The sequence below is a fragment of the Pteropus medius genome, unplaced genomic scaffold, assembly GCF_902729225.1.
Source record: "Pteropus medius unplaced genomic scaffold, Ma_sr-lr_union100, whole genome shotgun sequence".
NCBI lineage: Eukaryota > Metazoa > Chordata > Mammalia > Chiroptera > Pteropodidae > Pteropus > Pteropus medius.
The window spans coordinates 3900418-3920588 of record NW_024344434.1 but is presented as its reverse complement, the minus strand read 5'-3'; the positions used below and the strand labels follow the sequence as shown (position 1 = coordinate 3920588).

Below are 20171 nucleotides of genomic sequence, written 5' to 3'. Positions count from 1 at the left end.
CTTTACTCCTGCTTTTCTCTGAATGCTATTTGCTTGAAATATCATTTTCCACTTTTTCACTTTGAGTTTGTATTTGTCTTTGGAGCTGAGATGTGTCTCCTGGAGACAGCATGTGGTTGGGTTTTGTTTTTTGATCCATTCTGCAACTCTGTGCCTTTTTATACTTAGGGTGATTATTGAGCTATGAGGTCTTCTTATAGCCATTTTATCTTTTGCTTTCTAGAAGTTCAGTGTTTCCATTTCTTCCTTGCCCTTGTTTTTGTTTTCTTTATTTTGTTTGGCTTTTGTGGGTTTTGTCTCTGGTTCTTCTTTTTTTATGTTATATATTTCAGTTCTGTATCTTTGGTATGTGGTTACCATTACAAATATATAAAGGATACTGATATATATATAGTCATCCATTTTCTTCTGCACGTACCTTTTCTCCATTTCCCTTTGTTAATTTGGATCTTTGAATCCTCCTGTTTTCCATCATTGTTGTCTCAATTTGTTCCTATGTGTGCTGAACATTCATTACTATCTTGCTATAGCAATTATATTCTTATTGTTTAAGCTTATAATGCCCTGTTCTTAGTAAGGGTTGTACTTCTCTGCTTCTATTTGCCTGATAGTCAACTTCCTCCTAATTATGCTTTTTTTTTTTTTTTGTCATTTTATTTTTGTTGAGCTGACCCCTTGCAGTATTTCTTATAGTGCAGGCCTTGTAGTGGAGAATTCCCTCAATTTTTGTATGTCTGGAAAGGTTTTAATTTCTCCTTCATATCTACCGGAGAGTTTAGCTGGATATATCATTCTAGGTTGGTAGTTCCTGTTGCTTCATATTTTGAATATTTAATTTCATTCCTTCCTGGCTTATAAGGTTTGTGCTGAGAAGTCTGATGATTAATGGGTTTTCCTTTTTAAGTTACTGTTTTCTTCTTCCTGGCTGCCCTGAAAATTCTGTCTTTGCCATTGATTTTTGATAATTTTTATACAATGTGTCTTGGTGAAGGCCTTTTGGGGTTGACATAATTGGGTGTTGACTTCTTGAATTCCAAGCTTCAGCTTATTCCTTAGATTTGGGAAATTCTTGTCCACTATTTGTCTGAAAATGCTTTCTAGTCCCTGCTCCTTTTCCTCACCTTCTATAATGCCCATTATTCTTATGTTTCCTCTCCTAATGATATCAGCTAGTTTTTGTATTTCTCTTTCATTATTTTTCATTCTTCGATTTCTGTCTTCTTCTTTCTGATTTATTTCTAGATTTCTGACTTTGATATCACTGATTCTTTCCTCCATTCATTCGACTCTATTTCCCAAACTTGCTATTTCATTTTCAACTCTTACAGTGTGTTTTTTATCTTCACAAGATCTATTTTGTTCTTTTCGAGAGTTTCATTCTCATTGCTAAAGAACTCATCTGCTCACTTAGTTGTTTTTTCATTTCCTGAAATTGTTGATATAACTCATTTCGGAACTCACAGAGTTGTTTCAGAAGTACCCTCCTAAATTCTCTGTAATTTAAATTGCATATTTTTATGTCTGTAAGCTTATTTTTAGGAGATTTTTCTCTTTCTTTTTGAGATGCCTCGTCACCTTGGTTATTCATGGTATTTAATGGACAATTTCTTCACCTGGGCATTAATGAAAATGTATTCTGCTTTTTCTCCAGAAAGAAGATTTATTATATTATGGTCTCTCTTTCATCTGTTGCAAAGAGGGTGCCTTTCTTTTGTTTCTAGTAGGTGACATCTAAGCCTTTTGGATCCCTGCTTTATATGAAGCCTTATAATGCCTTTTTTTTCTTTTAGATGTTTAGTCATGCTCACTACCCTCAGTTTCGGTCCCTGTTAGTGTTAGCAACAGTTTCAGTAGCGTTTGCTCAGATTCCCCTGGGCCTCCGCAGTTTTCGGTCTGAGGATATGGGGAGAGGGGCCCTCCAGGTTGGGGGTTGAGGGATGTGGCTCAGCCTCAGTTTTGCAACCTCGGCTGTAAAAGTCAATTGTTTCTCTGCCTTCCTGCTTCTCTGCTTTCTGCCCTGATGACTGGGCTCTGCCACTTGCCACCTGAAGCTCACAGCACTCCCAGGCAGAGTTGTTCAGGGAAGTCGCAGTACCTTCTTCCCACTCCCTCCTCCTATAGGGCACTCCGGTGGCTGTGAGAGGCAGCTTCTTTGTTTCTCCCAGTCCACCTCCCGGCTCCCAGGATTCTGTCCTGTGGTAGCTCTTATGCGCAGATCCCATGCTCAGACATGCTGGCGTGCAGTTTGGGTGTTTTTTGTTAGTTTTAGATGTTTAGCTTATTGTTGTTTCAAGGGGAGAGATCTGAGGACGTCTCTCACTCCACCATGTTTCTCCAAACTCCTGAGTTCACTTTTCAAAATACTATCATACAACTAGTTTTTAAAATAATTTGAACATTTTTCAAACCATTTCTAAATTAATAATTGGTTTAGTCCATGCATGAATTAGCAATAGTTGGTGGCAGAAATTTTATATGCCATTTTGAAATTGTTATATCACTTTTATATTTTAGAATGAGGAACCAGTATTTTCTAAAGACGGCAGCAAATTTTTTATGACAGTTCCTGTTAAACAAGGAGGCCGTGGAGAATTTCACCACATAGCTATGTTCCTCATCCAGGTAAGTGCTGCTTCTGTGGTTTGGTTCCATTGTTATCATGTTCATAAAGACACAATTCTTGTGGCATTCTGAACCTACAGTTAATGCCTGTGAAGTCCAGCTGTATTTCCAACTTAAGGACATTTTAGGAAGAGGTTCCCCATTTTTAGCCATAATTCAAACTGTACCGTCCAATGAAATAGTCTCAACTTTCAACAAAGTTTAATGAGTTACACTTTTGCTATGAGTTGTGGGCCTTGGGATATAAAATTTAATAAACGAAAAGTATCCAACCCTTACTTTCAAGGACCTGAGGAAAATCTAGAGAATATATTTTTTGTTTGATTAATCAACAAACACATATTACTTATTTCGTAAAACTAATACTTTCAAGGAGTTTTAAAAGTTTTAATTACTCCAAGCAATCTAAATGTTCATCAGAAATTGAATAGTTGAATAAATTATGGTACACCTACACAAGAACATACAGTTCAGAGTTTAAAACCCAGGATAAAGTAGATTTTTTTATGTGTTGTCAAAGACTCAGGGTCTGTGTTATATTTTTATGGCATTTCTGAGAAAAAGGAAAAAGATTATTGTTTTTTCTAAACTTCAAGTGAATGTCAGTGGTTTATATAATTTGTCTAATTATAAAAAAAATCAATGAATTAACAAATGGTTTAAATATGACAAGGTTAATGAGTCAATTTGAATCTAATTGCCAATTAAAAATATTCATGCAGAATCAAGTTTACTTTAAAACCAAATAAACATCCTAGCCTCACAAGTAAAAGACAATTTATAAAGATAAAACATTGCAGATAAATTAGAATCTTCTGTGATAGTTATACAAACAAACTAGTCAAGAATGAATTTCATACTTATAAAATATAAATATAAATGTGGAAAAAGATCATTAAGCAACCTGGATACATTTACATTCTTAGAACCTTCAAGTCTTGTGTGTGTTCTCAACCTTTTATCATAATCTACATATATATTTGTATTGGACAGTTCAGTGCCTTGAATTCTCAAAATCTTGTGTCAATAGCTTAAAATTTAACACTTGTCCAAGGTCTATACTATTAAAATAATTGTCATGATTTTAACTTTAATTTTAATAAAAGCTGAAATAAATAATTTCGAACATATATAATTTCCACAGTAGAGATGTAGATTAATTTTCGTAGTCTATCATTAAGTTATGAAAACAGATTGTAGACTAATGTATAATATAATTTCATTGATGTCCTAAAAAATGTATGCATTTAAACATAAATAAAAATTTTGGTGATTCAGTAGCCAACCATTAAATGATTACATCAGACAGATGGGATTAAGGTAATTTTTTTTTTTTTATGTGAACTGGAAGAAGAAATTTTAAAAGGAAAAGAATTCTGTTTAAAATTGACATGCTCAGAAAGAGATAAATGATAGAGAACTTGGCAGCCTGCAGTCAGGAAGAACACCCTGACGCTTAGCTATAAGAACTTGATACTTAGCTATATTTAAGAGTTTTCTCATTAACTGAGAATATATTTATTTGTTTGAAGTATCTTACTAAGTGAAATTAGTAAAATTTTGCAAATATTTTGCTCTCTTACACAATCACTGGGTAGAAAAACCATTAATTAAAGACCAAGCTACAGAATTAGTGCTTTTATGCTATTTTCACAAGAGAGTGATGTTTGGCATTACAAATATTTTAGTGTTTTTTTTTTCTCATTTAAGAAAGTGATACTTGTTAAAGTAATTCCAAAAAATAAAAGAAGGAATCCAAGTGTTTTCACCCAGTCTTCTTACTATTGTAATTTTATGTAAACTACAATATTTCATCCTGATATTTTAAATTTAAATTTTAATCTAAAGGCTACTTTTCCCATAATGCTAAATAATATTGAAAAACAATTCTTTATAAAATTAATATTTAGTTGATTGGATGTACATAGTTAATCATTATTGTTTAATATTAAATTTAGTGTCAATTTGCTATAATTATAAATGTCATGTATATAAAGCTTATTTATATTATGGATCATTTCTTTAGTTTTGATTAAGAGAACAGAAATTTCTGCATCAAAAGTAAATATTTCTAAATATATATGTACAGTTATATATATATTTCTGTTTTTTTCAATATGAATATGTGAAAGTAGAACTTGTGAGCATTTTCTATATTTTTATATATTTCATAAATATGACATTAATAAAAAATGGCTTTTTCAAAAATCTACATAGCTAAAATAATTATTCCTCTGAATATTCAGTATTAATATCAATTTATGTAGTTCCTGACTCAATAATGCAAAACTTCTTTTACCTCAGACCATTAAACTCTTTTGATCACCAGATATTTTACTCTACCATTTCTCCCATAGCATTTTTTATATAGACTTCTAAATTCTGAATTCCCATATCTGAAACTATAGCATTTTACATCCTGCAATACGGGCGGCGGTTAAGATAAATACTTTTTTTCCTCAAAGATATGGCCAAATTTTTCTCTCAAATGTAGGGTAAGCAGTGTTTCAATCTTGTTAAGTGTTCAGATTTATAAGCATAAGCAATTGCCCTGTCATCTTCCAAAATTGTGTTAAATGAAAAATTATGTATGTTGGTGAATCCATTCACTTTCTCTATGAAGCAATGCCAAATTTTGCTCATGAGAGCTGATGATTTCACTTGGAACAATTTTAAATGCCATTATTCATTACAAATTCTGTAGAAAATAGCATGCCCCCAATCCACAGTTCTACCACCTAATCATCCCAATACAATTTTTCATTAAATTTCACTGCTGTATCTGATTAGAGCATTGTCTGAAAACAATTAGTTCACCCCATGTGATGAATAGACGGTAAATTAAAGCATGCTATTTTTAAGCACTACAATATTTCCCTTATCTAAAAGCTCTAAAAATTAAACAGAATATAGTATAAGAAATTTGAATGAACTGTGTAATCAGGTAAAAATCGCATGCATGATTAAACTTTTACTGATACCAATATATTTCCAATTTGCAAATAGAAATATAAAATTAATATTTAACTTTATGAAATAAGATCAAATCTGTACCAATTAAAAGAGAGTTGTCTGATGTCTAATGTCCTTAATAAAAATGCTATTTGTATATCCTAGATTTTTCAGCCCTCCTTTGAGTATGAATGAAATCACTAGTTTTATTGTTTATTCTAAACTAAAAGTGAAATATGAGTTCAATTTAAAGCATATTGCTATGTTGTCCTTGTCAAAAGTATACTATGACTTCATTTTCATAATCAGTGTTTCTGTTCTACCAAGTTAATATAATAGAGATCATGGGTGCACAGAAAAAATTATTATGTTGCAGTAAAAATGGTTATTCTTTCCCACTTTGTTAAATTTTCTTACCTGTGATGGTATTTCTGCTGAAGGAGGATGGAAAATAAATTGAAGTACAGACATCCCCTTGTGATGACAGTCAAGTACCTTGATATTTATTTTTAACTTACTGTCTGATCGTCTACCATATTTTGATTAGTTTTAGGGGTTTGTACCTAGAGTCCAGATTAAACTTAATACATTCACTGCTATGGTATAATTCTTTGTGTATTGGAAAATAACTTAAATCTTATAATTATATAAGTATAAAAGATAGTCTATGCCATTATATATGAAATGTTCAAAATTATTCCCCAACACAGATTAGCTCTGGGAGAGAAAATTATTCCCCAACACAGATTAGCTCTGTGAGAGAAAATGGCAATTACAGATGTTTTAAGTAAAACCTAAAGGCTGTGAGGTTGTTATTATGGTTTTCAGCAAGAGACTTTTTGGTCCTACACTTAAAAGCATAATATTTTGATCCTAAATGCATCATTGAAGTGAATAATGTACAATTTTTATTCTTGCATACATTATGTTCAAACATTTTTCAAAGCATTGGATTTTTGCTCATGATCACTTTTAATGTGGCCACTCTTTGTGTTTAACATAAATACACACACCCAAGCACACACACAAATAGCATAATTCCCTGGAAAACAGAGAAAATATAATCAGCCATCAAATCTGTAAACCAAAAGCATCTACAGTTATGTACAAATTTCAAACCAAGTATCTTTACTTTTTAATGCTTTAAAATTTTTCTCATCTTGAAATTCAGCACAAAAAGACGAATTAACACTGTGAAACCTTAACATTCTGCCCTTGACTTATTCAAAGTAAGATCTGGAAATGAGTAAGAGGAACCATCTAATGGAACGTTGTCCTGTGAGAACGTCACAACAAAATATATGACTTTAGAATTTCATGCCAGTCTTTGGGCTACACCTATCCCAGAAATTCTGTTTCTTCTTTTCATTTATACTTTTATTCAGCAAGTACTTGTAAAGTGCTGTAATGATCAGAAAGTATTAAAAAAGTTAAAAGAAAGAAGGCATATGCTTTTGTTGTCTTTAAACAGCTAAAAGTCTAGAGAATTTTCTTTAAGAGTAAGAAATAGACAATTTAGAAGATGTCAAAATACAGATGTGTACCAAGACATTGAGAATTTTCCGAAGAAAGATTCTAATATTACATATGCATTATGAAATATAGAATGACTTTTCAGTTTCTGTTTCCAGTAACATAAGAAAGTAGATAATTTAATAAAATTCTCTCACATGAAAAACACTAGATTCTGAATATATTTACATCAAAAATGCATTTGAAGTGTTACTCAGGTAATGGTTTACATTCCTTGAAAACAATGCAATTGAAAGAAAGATGAAGAGTGCAATAGTAGAATTTAATGAACTAGAAAGCAAAGATAGAGAGTTTTGGCAAGATAAATAATTGGTTGTTGGAAAAAATAATTAATTCTATAATGTTTATCGAGGTTAATTTAAAAAGTAGGCAAGCCCTGAAAATATAAGTAGTGGAAAGAAGGAGGCATACTTCAAATTTAAAAATGTATTTTAAAATAATATGATTAATTTATGTCAATGAATTTGAAAACTTGAGTGAAATGGATAAAGTCTAGAAAAAAATAATAATCTAGCACTAGATTTTGATACTAAAAAAATATTAAAAGACTGCCTAGAAAAACAATTCATTAAGCATAATAGGTATGATAAATACATAAAATATGGTAGGTTTTTTTTAAAATAGCAGTTATACTAATAAGTGTAAATTAGCTTATGTTCTACAATTAAAAAGTATATTGTTTAGATCGATTCATAAAAAAATATAATTTAATCTTTTATACAAAATACATATCTAAAACAAAGTCATTCTAAAGGCTAAAATCTCGGTACCAGACAGAAGAGCTTTCATTCACCAAAGCACTAAGAAGACCAAAAGAAGATATTTTATAATGCTCAAGCCCACCAATATACCTGTCACAAGTTAAGTTGCACAGAAAGTCAACTCCAAACAGAAGATTAGCTTTCAGGGCAATTATTACAGAGGAGATCAATACCTTTGGAAATGAGGGGAAAGAAGTAAGATGGAACAGAAGAAGTTGAGCTTCAATATTATCTGAATGAAGGTCTCTAGACTGGGAAGGCCCTTCAGAGAAGACTTGAGTTAGGGCAAGAAGACTGGGCTTCTTTGCTCCAGTATTGATCAAGTTGTACTTAGAATGGGGCTCCCATTGAAAAGAGGTATGATCTCAAGTGAAGCCATTTTCTTCAGTCCAACAGCTGAGGGCCTTCTTCCAGCAACATTGTTGGCTGCTCACAAAGTCGGTCCTTCCTTTCAGAAGAGCTCTGGTTGACATATCATAGTGTCTATCAGAGCACCATTTCTCACCGATCAAATTGGCAAAAATTCAAGCACTGAACAACATATTCTCTAACATGTTGATGGGAATATGAGCACCTTATCTATTACCGTTAGATGTGCAAAATGATACTTTTCTAATGGAGAAATACATCCTGAAGATATTTCTCTATGCATTAAACAACAAACAAATATATACACAGGGTTAATCACTACAGAATTATTTGAAATGTGCATCACTGAAGGCTAGTTGAATAAATTATGGTATAGCCACACAATGGAAAACTATAGGTAATAATAAAAAGACGAAAAAAGATCTATCACAATGATGTAATTTATTAGATTTACACTTATATCTATAGTAGCAAATATCACTTTTTAGTTATAAAAATTTCCCCACAAAAAAAAGAAAAATAAATATGTGTGTGTGTGTGTGTGTGTGTGTGTGTGTGTGTGTGTATATATATATATATGTATATATATATATATATATAGTGAGTGAGAATGGGATGAGACCAAAATTCTTGGTAGCATTTATTTTGCAAACATTTTTGTTGTTCTGGTTTGTTATTGTTGGATTATGGTTTTAAATGTTACCTCTCTTCCACTGTTTTGTTTATTTTCTTTAAGAATTCCAATTAAATATCAGGTGGGTATTATTTTCCTGTCTTACCTATATAACTCTGAACCTTCCCACTTCTTTATTTTATTTCATTCAATTGGCTGTTATCGTTTCTTTGCTTGATATTCATTAGCATATTTTCAACAATATCTATTTATCCTTGCTCACTTTTAAATTAATTTATTTGTTACTATTGTATTATTCTTGGTATATATCTCTATATCAATATATATATAGATATAGATATAAAATATATTTTTGAACCATGTACATATTTTTAAAAGAAAAGTACATTTAGAAATATGGACATCAAAGCCTAAATTGAAATACTAAAAGAAGCAAATGAACTTGAATGTAAATCAAAGTGATATGCATTTTAATTGAAGATATTACTAAAACCCCCCACATGAACAATGTATATATACAGAGAGAAAACATGGAAATCTACCATTTATCTATATCTATCTATCTATCTATCTATCTATCTATCTATCTATCTATCTATCTATCTATAATCTATGTCATCTATCTATCTATCTACTCTGAAAGGGCCCAGAAATAATAATATTAGAGTAGCAATGAACACACCTAACTCCAAATTGTGATATGTGAATACCATAATTCAACAGAAAAAAACTCCTTGGAGAAATTATTGATTATAGATATGGGACAGAGGAAGTAAAATGTTCTTAGAACATCTTATTGTTCAAAAAACAAGGACATGCACAAAGCCTAATGTAATCATTTTCAAAGAATAGAGGGGTTGACTTGAAAGATTTCCCACTAACCAAATTTTAACAATTTCATCATTCTAAAGAATAACAACAGTAATGGAAAGCAATATCTTTTATTTAAAAGTGTTTAGGTCTGTAATAATAGGAGGAGGATAACAGAGAGAGTTAACATGTGATGGAGAAAAGTAGGGCAAGTTCTTTTTACAGAAGAATGCTACCTAATAAATATAGAAGGGATGTCAGAATTAGAAAATCACTTTAAAATGATAATTATTTAGGGAAAGGTCATAAATGGATGCCAAAACTACTGAGTAGAAAGTTCATGGAGAAAAAGCTATTCATATAATGTGCAAATATTATCTTGCTTTTAATTACAAGGTAAAATGTACTTTTACAATGAATATATCTCACAATTATCATGTAAATAGTATTGTCATGAGTGGAAAAATGTGTACATATTTTATATATAACTTTATATATAAAGTTACTTGGTTCCTTAGGACAGTTATGGAAATTAGATAATATGATATATTTAGGTGATATTAGTGTTAATATTCATAGGTATGATATTAAATTTGCTTATATGAGAAGATATTCTTAATCTTGAGAGATGTATACTGAAGTATTTAGGGCTGAAATAGCCTGATAGTTGCAACTTACTTCCAAATGATTCAGGAGACAAAAAAAGAAAGGAGGGCTGATATTCAAAATGTTGACCTTTGGTGAGTTTAGGTAAGGATTGTATGGGTACTCATGTACTATTTGTTCAACCTTACTGTAGTTTTGAATATTTTCTCAATAAAGAGAAAACAAACGAAATACAAGTTCATACTCATTGGTTTGACAAAAAAAAAAAATGAAATTGACTGTTGGCAAGGAAGAGAGAAAGATGTGGAGCAACAGAAACTCATATTGTTAATAGACTATAAATTGCAACAACATTGGGAAATAATTTGTTACTATCTAAGTAGAAGACATATATATCCTCTGACAAAGCAATCCAACTTCTTGGTTTTTGTCTCAATGAAACTCCGCCACGTGCATCAGAAGACTTTAATAAAATTGTTCATAAACTTGTTTTTAAGAGCAAAAATTTGGAAACACATAAATGTCAAAAGAAACCACACAAATTATACCATATTCATATAATAAAATACCATATAGCAGTGAAAGTAAACTATAAAGCTGTAAATATCAGCATGGATTAATCTCAGAAATAAATAATTGATTGAAAATAGTAAATCTTACAGTGATGCATATGCTGTAAAGGTTAAAAGTATATAACCCTTAGCATTTATTGGAATAAAGTTTGTTCTGAAATGTTTTATTTAAAGCTGTTCAAACTGCACAGCTGCCATTCTTTTAGATGAGACTTATCAAAGTCCTTTGTCTACACCAAATGCCAAATGGCATCCTATGACCAGATGATGCACAGACGATCCTCACCTACAGGTGTTTTCTGAATAGTTTTCCTACAGCATAGGAAGAAAGGCAATGTCCTCCCTGGGTCTATGTTCATACTAATGAGTGTGCATTCTTGAGATGGAAAAAGAAACGAAATGTTAGTTGAGAATTAAAGAATTAAAAGTGACACAGGTAGTATTTTTGTGTTGACAGAGAGTTTCTGCTTAAATAAAAAGAAAATCAATATTTTCTTTTTCTTTGCAGAGTAAAAGTGAACAAATTACTGTGCGGCATCTAACATCAGGAAACTGGGAAGTGGTAAAGATCTTGGCATATGATGAAACTACTCAAAAACTGTGAGCATTTTGATTCTCTTGTCAGGCTGGAAGTAAGGTTGTCAACTGTAAATCTTTTTTTGCCAGAAATATGTTTTGCTTATCATTAGTCCAAACAACCTGGCCATGTAAAAACAACTTTTTCTTTAAAGACTCTCTGTATTTGGGGAGACACTTACAGAAACACGAGCACCAGCACACACAGATTGAGAGAGATCATGGAAAAATGTGATAATACTTTAAGAAAAAAAATACATATGTTTCCCAAATGGATCCAAATGCTATGGTTGAATAATAGAAAAACTCTTGCCCATTCTTTGACGGTGTGAAAATTCAAATGAAAACAATATGGCAAAAATTTATTTGTGCCTAATGTTTGTGCCGTTTTCTTTCCTGGGCAGTTATTTTCTGAGCACTGAGTTTTCTCCCAGAGGGAGGCAGCTGTACAGGTAAGCAGAATTCAAGGATCTCCTTAAACAGGTTGATTTCTCAAAGGCTATCTACTCAACTTAATTATGGAATGGAAAAATCTGAAGGTTCATTTTGACAAGGCTAGGGAAGAGTCAAATCTCCATGACAAAACCTCACACTCTTGGTCCAGTCTTTTCTTTTAGCTCTTACCTTTGGGAGGCTGAATGTTTGCAACTGAGACCATTTTGCTACTTTCACAGTCTCAAAATATCTTGGAGGTTTTTTGTTTGTTTGTTTGTTTGTTTTGTTTTGTTTTTTGAGGCTTGCTTCTCTCAACTACCCACATCATAGGCATTCACGTGTTTTCCCAAGTGGTCTTTTCTTCTTCTAAGCTTCATTTAAAAGTTTCAGCTCATTAATATTGCACACATGCAATTTATTCCTGAACAAAATAAAAGCATTGTGAACAGTAAGTAGAATGGATCAAGTAAAAATTTCCGTTTTTGCTCTCATAGAGGGTAAAATCCATTAAGATTGTTATTTAAACCAGAAATCTTTGTCACAAAAATAAAGCAAAGGATAAGAGATATTTTCATCTGCCCAATTTTCCCAGATGGAAAGTTATATTCATTGAAGGAGCTTAAGGTTATACCTATTTAGTATTAAAATGTCTTCTCTCTCAAAAAGCTTTCAACAAGACCTCACTTTTATTTTTGTCTGGCAAGCAACTTATTAATTCTAGACTTTATATACACTTTCTAATTTCCATTTCACAGTTTTAAAGTGTCAAACTGCCATGGCATATTCTCAGTGGAAATTTATCATGTTTGAATAAGTGTCACCACTGATTCTTACCAAGTAGCCTAGACTTTTCTTTGAGAATAAAACTTCATGGTTAAAGTGCCCTAACTCCCTCTAATTTAAACACCTACTTTTATTTATGCATAAATTGCTTCTAACTGAAGCAAGACTCTCCTTTTTGTCACCCCTCCCAATATATCATTTTCTATTTCTACTCTTAGAATCTGAAACCCATATTCTCAATTCTAATGACTTCCAAAGGAAAAACAGCTGTTTAATTAAGGGAATTCTCACTTTGGTTTAGAGGTCTCGACTAAAGCACTGGTCACTTTTTTCTTTTTGATGACTTGAAACTTTTCCTCCTTGAAACTTATACTATGATTGCTACTGGCAGTCATGAATAATCCTTTAGAGACATGGAAATACTTGATCAGTGTTTCATTTCTCTTATTTTATAAAACTCTTAAAGAAAAATGACAGTGTCAAAAGATCAGACTTGGCTAAGTTGAATTAATAGAACTGCCTCAATTTCTCTTCCCCTTCCTAGCCTAAAGTGTGATTTGAGTCACAATCACTTCTTAGATTTGTGTGCTTGCCTTATCTTTCTAGTGACTGAGGCAGAACAGTCAATATATCTGTGACCAGTGCTAGTGTAGCAGGCTGTGCTATAAAGAAAATGTAGTGCCGATAAATTTCCCCTTAAATAGCTCATCACATGCCAGTTGGCTTCACTGTAAGATAATGTTAGTGTTTAATCCAGAAAACTCAATTAATGTCTTGTCCAGGCCATAAAATTAATCATCGGTTGACTTAATTTATGGGATTAGATGCTCCTGTAGAATAAGAACTTTTACCATATTCAGTGTTATAATTTTGTCTCAAATTTTGCATTTCTTTGTTTCACTAATTTCATAGTCTGAATGATGAGAACCCACCAACATAAATCTCTAGGGAACTTGGATCTGAAAAGTTATATGAAGGAATAGAGAAAGAAAGTTTTTAAATTCTAGTTATATCAATAAATAGCTGTGTGTAACTGGCATGAATTCTTAATCTCTGTAGTCATGGTTGTACAATATTGTGAATATAATTAATGACATTGAAATATATACTTAAAATGGTTAACATGGCAAGTGTTATCATACATATACTACATACATATAACATATATGTTACATATGTGTAATATATATACCACAATTTTAAAAATTAAAAACAAATTGGGTATGATGATTACCTTATAAATTATCCTAAGGGTAAAACTGGCTAACATGTTTAAGTATCTAGTGTGTACTTATCACCTTGACTAGTAAAGGAAAATTTTGCACTGTAGTGAATTCAAGATGTTCCAAATGTGAAATTATGACTTTGTGAACTATACTTAACATTCATCCTCAATTGCTTCTGGTGCTTTTGATGCTCACATTAACACTTTTATTCCCATCTTCATGCCTGCAGCACATTGCACATCAAAATCAGCACAACTATGATTCATTTACAAAAATCATATTTTGGTCTAAGATAAAACTGAGAATATTTTGTCCAATCAAGTTTTATTAAATGTATCATCAACAATGTTTTCTTCTATCAACATAGATAATTTGTAATTCATCAATGGTTAAAAAATAAATGATTCAATGTAAGAAATGTAACCTTGGGGACACATTTCAATCCCTCTGATCTTAAGCACTATTATTTGTAAAATAAAGAGATGATTCTTTTTCCTACTTCCCTGATATTGCAAAGTATGTATGATTATTAACATCATATATTTTGTCATACTGAAGTAACTTTTCCTTACCAAAAAATTCAGTTCAAGTATTTAGTGAAAAAGAAAATGCCACTAATATCAAATTCTAGTATTTAAAATGTTGAACTTAGTAAATAATGAGCTTGATTTTTTGTAACTTGTGAAAACATTTATTAGTTCTTTCAACTAATGTTTGTTTATGATAACTTTATACTAGTCTCAGTGAGCAATTTCTTTTAAGATTACAAAAAAATATCTATACAGAAAATGTAGTTAAGAATAAGTTATATTGAGTCCTGTGGAAAACCTTTTTTTTATAAGCATTCACACATATCACATACATACAGGTATACATAATCTTAATTTTATTACAGAGGAGAAATATGTGTATGTCTTAATATTAGTAATAGAAATCGACTTTGTATTTGTATGGTAGTCATAATTTACAAGGAACCTCAATATGGGTAATGCTATAGCTCCTCTGTTTATGTTAATATTTAAATTTAGATGCCACACATTCAACTACAAGGAATGGTAACATTTCTAACTTTCTTTTTCTTTCTCAGTGCTTCTACTGAAGGCTTATTGAATCGTCAATGCATTTCATGTAATTTTATGAAAGAACGGTGTACATACTTTGGTGCCAGTTTTAGTCCCATGAATCAACATTTCTTATTATTCTGTAAAGGTAATAAATGATTTCTGATAAAATTTATTTTATTGATTTTTTATCAATATCTATTGCTATCATTAGTAACTATTACTCTCTAGCTACATGATTTAATATTCTTAATTTATAAAGTTTTGTTAAAAAGCCATAAATTATGGATTTACTGAGATAAAAATTATATTCATATACTTCATTTAGAACTAGAAACTGAGAGTAAGTCCACATGTACACATGACCAATAAAGGCTGTTTGAACATGGTCCTTTTAAAAAAGTGAATAAACATATTTATATCAGCAAATTTATGCCACGATAACAAACTAATTTACCCAGTCTTTAGGAAAAACAGTGGTCTTATTAAATATTGGCTTGATTATTGAGAGATTTAATATACAGAAATTTAATTCCTTGGTTCTTGTGCCCTTCAGTTCTGAAAAATTACATTAACCCCAATTACTTCTTCTACCTGAAAACAATTTGCTATAGTCCTACATAGGGATGTGATAACTCTAGGTTATAGTGATAGAAATTATTGTCCCTTTAATAGGATATTGTATTTTTCAAAGATGAAATGGGAGACCTGTGACCTCTTATAATGTGATGAATTGAGTTTTACTGCTTCGGCTGGTACCTTTAGCTGTCCCATTTTAAGGCACCATGAAGAATAGATCAGCACTTATTTTTTTTAATTATGTTTTCTCTTGATATCTGAAATGAAGTCATTAAAAAAGAAAAACACTTGTTTGATGACACCAGGGGAAAAATATTAGACCTCTAGACAGAGTTCCTTACACAAGTGAAGTTTCAAGATAACATCTTACGAGTACACCTGAATTAACCAGTATGTTTGAAATAATTGGTAATTCCAATTAATGTATTTTTTAAATTAATGTATAATTAAACTCTATTTTTATTAGCTTTTGCATGAAATATTTCTAATATGCATGCATTCTTTCTTTCTTGGTTAACTGGTAAATAGAATTTAATCTTGGATGAGTGGATAAGGGGTCACAGAATTGTAAAATCAGCTTTCTGTAAAAGACTAGAAAAAGAGTGAGCGAGGTGCATGAAATTGGCTAAAAGCATAGAAATATAGAAGAATAGGGCATTCTGGAGAAGGAGGGGATCTTAAATCTTAACAACAATCTATATGAATAGTTTCTTTCCTGCTATGTTCTTACTTTCCTGGATAAAACATCCATAGAAAGGAATGAAATCTAGTCTGGTTTCTGTTTCATTATGTTTTAACTATGCAATCCTTCAATTTGAAAAAAAAAAAAAAAAGAACTCTGTCATATAGCCTTTTCAGTAATTATTACAAATATATATTTAAAATTTTTTATACATATATTTTAAAAATCCAGGTCCAGGGGTCCCAATGGTCAGCCTACATGATACGGACAACCCAGCAAGTAAGTACATGAACACAATACAGAATACTCATGGTTGGCATTGGGCTTAGGTATTATATTATTTATTTTTAATGTCATACTTTATAGAACCTTCTTTAAAGGAGATCCCAGCATGGAAAAACCTGGGTAGGCACCCTTAACTTGACTTGTGTATGTAAGAGAAATGGTAAAGAAAGTGGTTTGAGCCGTATTATAACCAGAGTTGGATCTTATATGCCTGAAATAGGGCGTCTTCTGTGTCTACATTAAATGAAGAGTGATTGATGAGGCTCATTTAGGTATATTTTAGCCTACTGGCTCCTTAGTGCTGTGATTCATTCTTTTCTGGGCCTCGTATGAATTATTCCTCTAGAGTAACACATTATGTGTACTTCTGAAAATATTATGAGAAAAATTATTTTACATATTTTCAATCCTATTTGTTCCAGATATTCAGGGCTTTCTAGTTTTATATATTCATTTATTCTTTTATACATTTATTTAACTGTCCATTATCTGTTGAGTGAGCACTTTACTTTATTGAGCAATATGACAAAGGCTGGGTGTATACTGTTGATAAGATGTGGTCAGTGTGTTTAAGAACTTATAATAGACTGCATAATTAATTATATGGTTGAGCAAATCTTAAAAATGAATAGCCAAATTGCCTCCTGCCTTCTTTTCTTCTTACTTTTATCTATATTTCTTTTTCTTCTTATGATTTAAAAAATTCATTTAGTACTCTTATGCTCTCATGATTTACTACAGGGTACTATAATCTAATAAATTAAGCTTATACTTACTAATGTATTTAATCCTTAGAACATCCCCTGAGATAGTTAATTTTATTACCTTATTTTACAGGTGAGGAAACTGAGTCACAGAGAGGTTAAATAACTTGGAAAGAATGATAATAAGGGGCAGAGCCAGGAATCAAATGAGACAGTCTGACTCCAGAATAGGGTTTGTAATCATTACCATATGATGGCACCTTATTATATTTTGTTTATGTCTCTCACATCACATACCTATATTTAAGTAAGAGTCTTACTTAGATGCGTTGACTTAAAGGAGTCGCAGTCATAAAAGTGCAATGTTGGAGTACAACTGTCATTTTTAGAGAACAGAAAAATACGTTTTTCACTCTTTAAATACTACCATGTGAAGTCTTCCAGCCTGTTTTAGAAAAAAAGACAAAATTTCTAGTTTGGCAATAAAGTTTTGTATGGTTGTAAATAGGTTAGCACATATTTTAGTTTCTACTTATTAGTATAAATCTTAAAGAAGTTATGGTAAGAAAAATAAATCTATTCAATATTAACACTAACAGCAGTAATCATAATAAAGACTATATTTAATAAAATGGAAGGAAGGTTGAATTTTATAGATGGAAAAAATCAGTGTATAAAATGAGTCTATCACATACATTTTGCAGGATCTGAGACAAGTTAATATCTCATTGGATAAATTTACTTGTAGTTAAATTAACAAATACATTTTCTGTGAGGAGGAGATATAGTTGCAACATAGGATGCACTCAATTAAAGGCAATCATTTGTGTTGTATTGTCTATTCTTCTGAAATGATAATTCAAAAAAATTCCCTATCCGATTTTTTAAAAAATTTTACTTGTTTCTTTTTACTTTTTAAAAAATTAATTAATTAATTTTTTTATGATGACATTGGTTAACAAAGTTCAATGTTTCATCTGTACACTTTTAAACAGTAGGCATATATATTTACACTGTGTGTTCACCTCCCATAGTTAGATTTCTTTCTGTCACCATATATTTGACCCCCTTTACCTGGTCTACTTCCCCCCTCCACCCACTCCTTACCCTCTGATAACCACTAGTCTATAGTCCATGTCCATGGGGCTCTGTTTATTTGTCCTGTTTATGTTTATTTATTGCTTTTAGGTTTATATCCCACATATAAGTGATATCATGTGATTTTCAACTTTTTCTGTCTGCCTTATTTCATTTAGCATTATTATCTCGAGGTCCATCCATGTTGTTGCAAATGGCCCTATCTGATTTTAATTAATTTTATTCTATCGTTACAAGACAATGTTATTTTCTAATAAATTTTGCTGCAAATCATGAAACATTTTGTCAAAAGGAAATCCTTCTGATTTTTTTTTTTATTTATTAGCCAATTCTGATCATCTTAGGGTCAAGAAAAATAAAAAGGGGCTGTGAACAGTGGTCAGTGCTTAAATTTCCTTTTGAAAGACAATTGTTAAGATAAATTTACATTCAATTGCAAATAAATCTTTGGGCTAATGGATCTTTCAGTAAATCTTTGTTATACTAATGAATCAGTCATAACTCATTTTGGGGCCACATAAAGTACAATGGAGCATGAAAAGTAAGTTGAAGAAAGAAAAATGAAATTACTTAACAAACTACAAAATCGTTAAACTCAGCATTTATAAAGAAATGCAAAGTAAAATACTGCCATGTAATTTCTTCTAACAAATTAATAACGTCAAAAAATGTATATTGCTAATGAAGATAGGATGAAGATCTCTTAACTTGCTGATAGAAATATAAATTATAGCAAATATTTTTTTAAAAATAACTCAATCATAAGCTTTAAATCTTTTATATCTATTTATCTGATATTTTTCCTTTTAATGGTTTATACTGAGGAAATCATTCTAAATAAGGAAATTATAACAGCGCTATTGATGATAGTTGAAAAGCATGATATAAATAAAAAAGAGGAGGGATTGTAAATAAACTTGAATGGAGTGGTAATTAATGCACCAAATATCTTACATTTGTTCTTCCAGTACAACTCTTAACTGTTTATCTGTCTCCTGGTCTCTGCCCCTAAAGTAGTGTGTATGGATGATTTAGATTTGTTTACCATTTGACTGCCAATTGAGTTCAGCGAAAGTGAATCATGTAGTGACAGATGAAGGGAGAACGTGATTTTGATGTAGCTACTCCTTCTGGCCTTATCCCTGCAGAGTCACCCCAGGTACCTAAAACTCTTGGTTGATCACTGTGACTCTCACACAACCACCTCCATATTAACTGCTTTTTTCCCTTGACCTGAAGGTCTAGCCACTATCATACAAGCCCTGGGTTACTGTACTATCTCTTATAATCAACTGCCCATTGTCCATATATTTGCAAATACTCCTTTATTAAAATTGTACCAATTTATTCTAATAAAGTTCTCATTAATTTCCTGCTAGAATTAAACATAAAAAATGTTTAATGTTTTGTGTTTAATTTATAAAAGTCAATTCTTCAAAACTGTTTAAGCTATATTTCTAAGTGATTAGAGTCCAAATGTTTATGCCACTTGAACAAAATTATTTGAAAAATAATAGAAAAATTCAAAAAGAAAATATTCAAAAATATAAAAATTCTTACATTTGCCAGGCAGCCTTCTTGGTGATTTTTTATTTCTTTCTTCTTGAGTGTTTCCCTAATGATCTACTATGAAAACTTACATTATAATGAAAAAGAAACCCTTTATTAAAATACTCAGTGACTTGAAGCAGGGTATAAGTATGTAAAATTTTACTCAGTTAGTATTTCAAAAATCTTTTGTCTCATATTATGATCATTCCCTTTCTTCTTTTTATATTTTTATCTTCTTAATTTTGCATATAGAATTCTTTTTTCTTTTACATTAATTCATTTTTATTCTTTCTTTTCTTTTTTCTTCCTCTCCATTTCATTTCTTCTCATTT

At 31.1% G+C, this 20171-nt stretch overlaps 1 protein-coding gene across 6 annotated transcripts in view; it reads left to right on the top strand.

Annotated features, from left to right (window-relative positions):
• The window catches only part of DPP10 (dipeptidyl peptidase like 10), a 457935-nt gene that overhangs the window by 400082 nt on the left and 37682 nt on the right, over positions 1 to 20171 (top strand). For all 6 annotated transcript variants that reach the window (XM_039872698.1, XM_039872700.1, XM_039872699.1 and 3 more), the window contains 5 exons: positions 2515 to 2622; positions 11368 to 11459; positions 11840 to 11887; positions 14967 to 15088; positions 16433 to 16480. In XM_039872698.1, coding sequence (XP_039728632.1) covers positions 2515 to 2622; positions 11368 to 11459; positions 11840 to 11887; positions 14967 to 15088; positions 16433 to 16480 — 418 coding nt within the window. The remainder of the gene's footprint in view (positions 1 to 2514; positions 2623 to 11367; positions 11460 to 11839; positions 11888 to 14966; positions 15089 to 16432; positions 16481 to 20171) is intronic.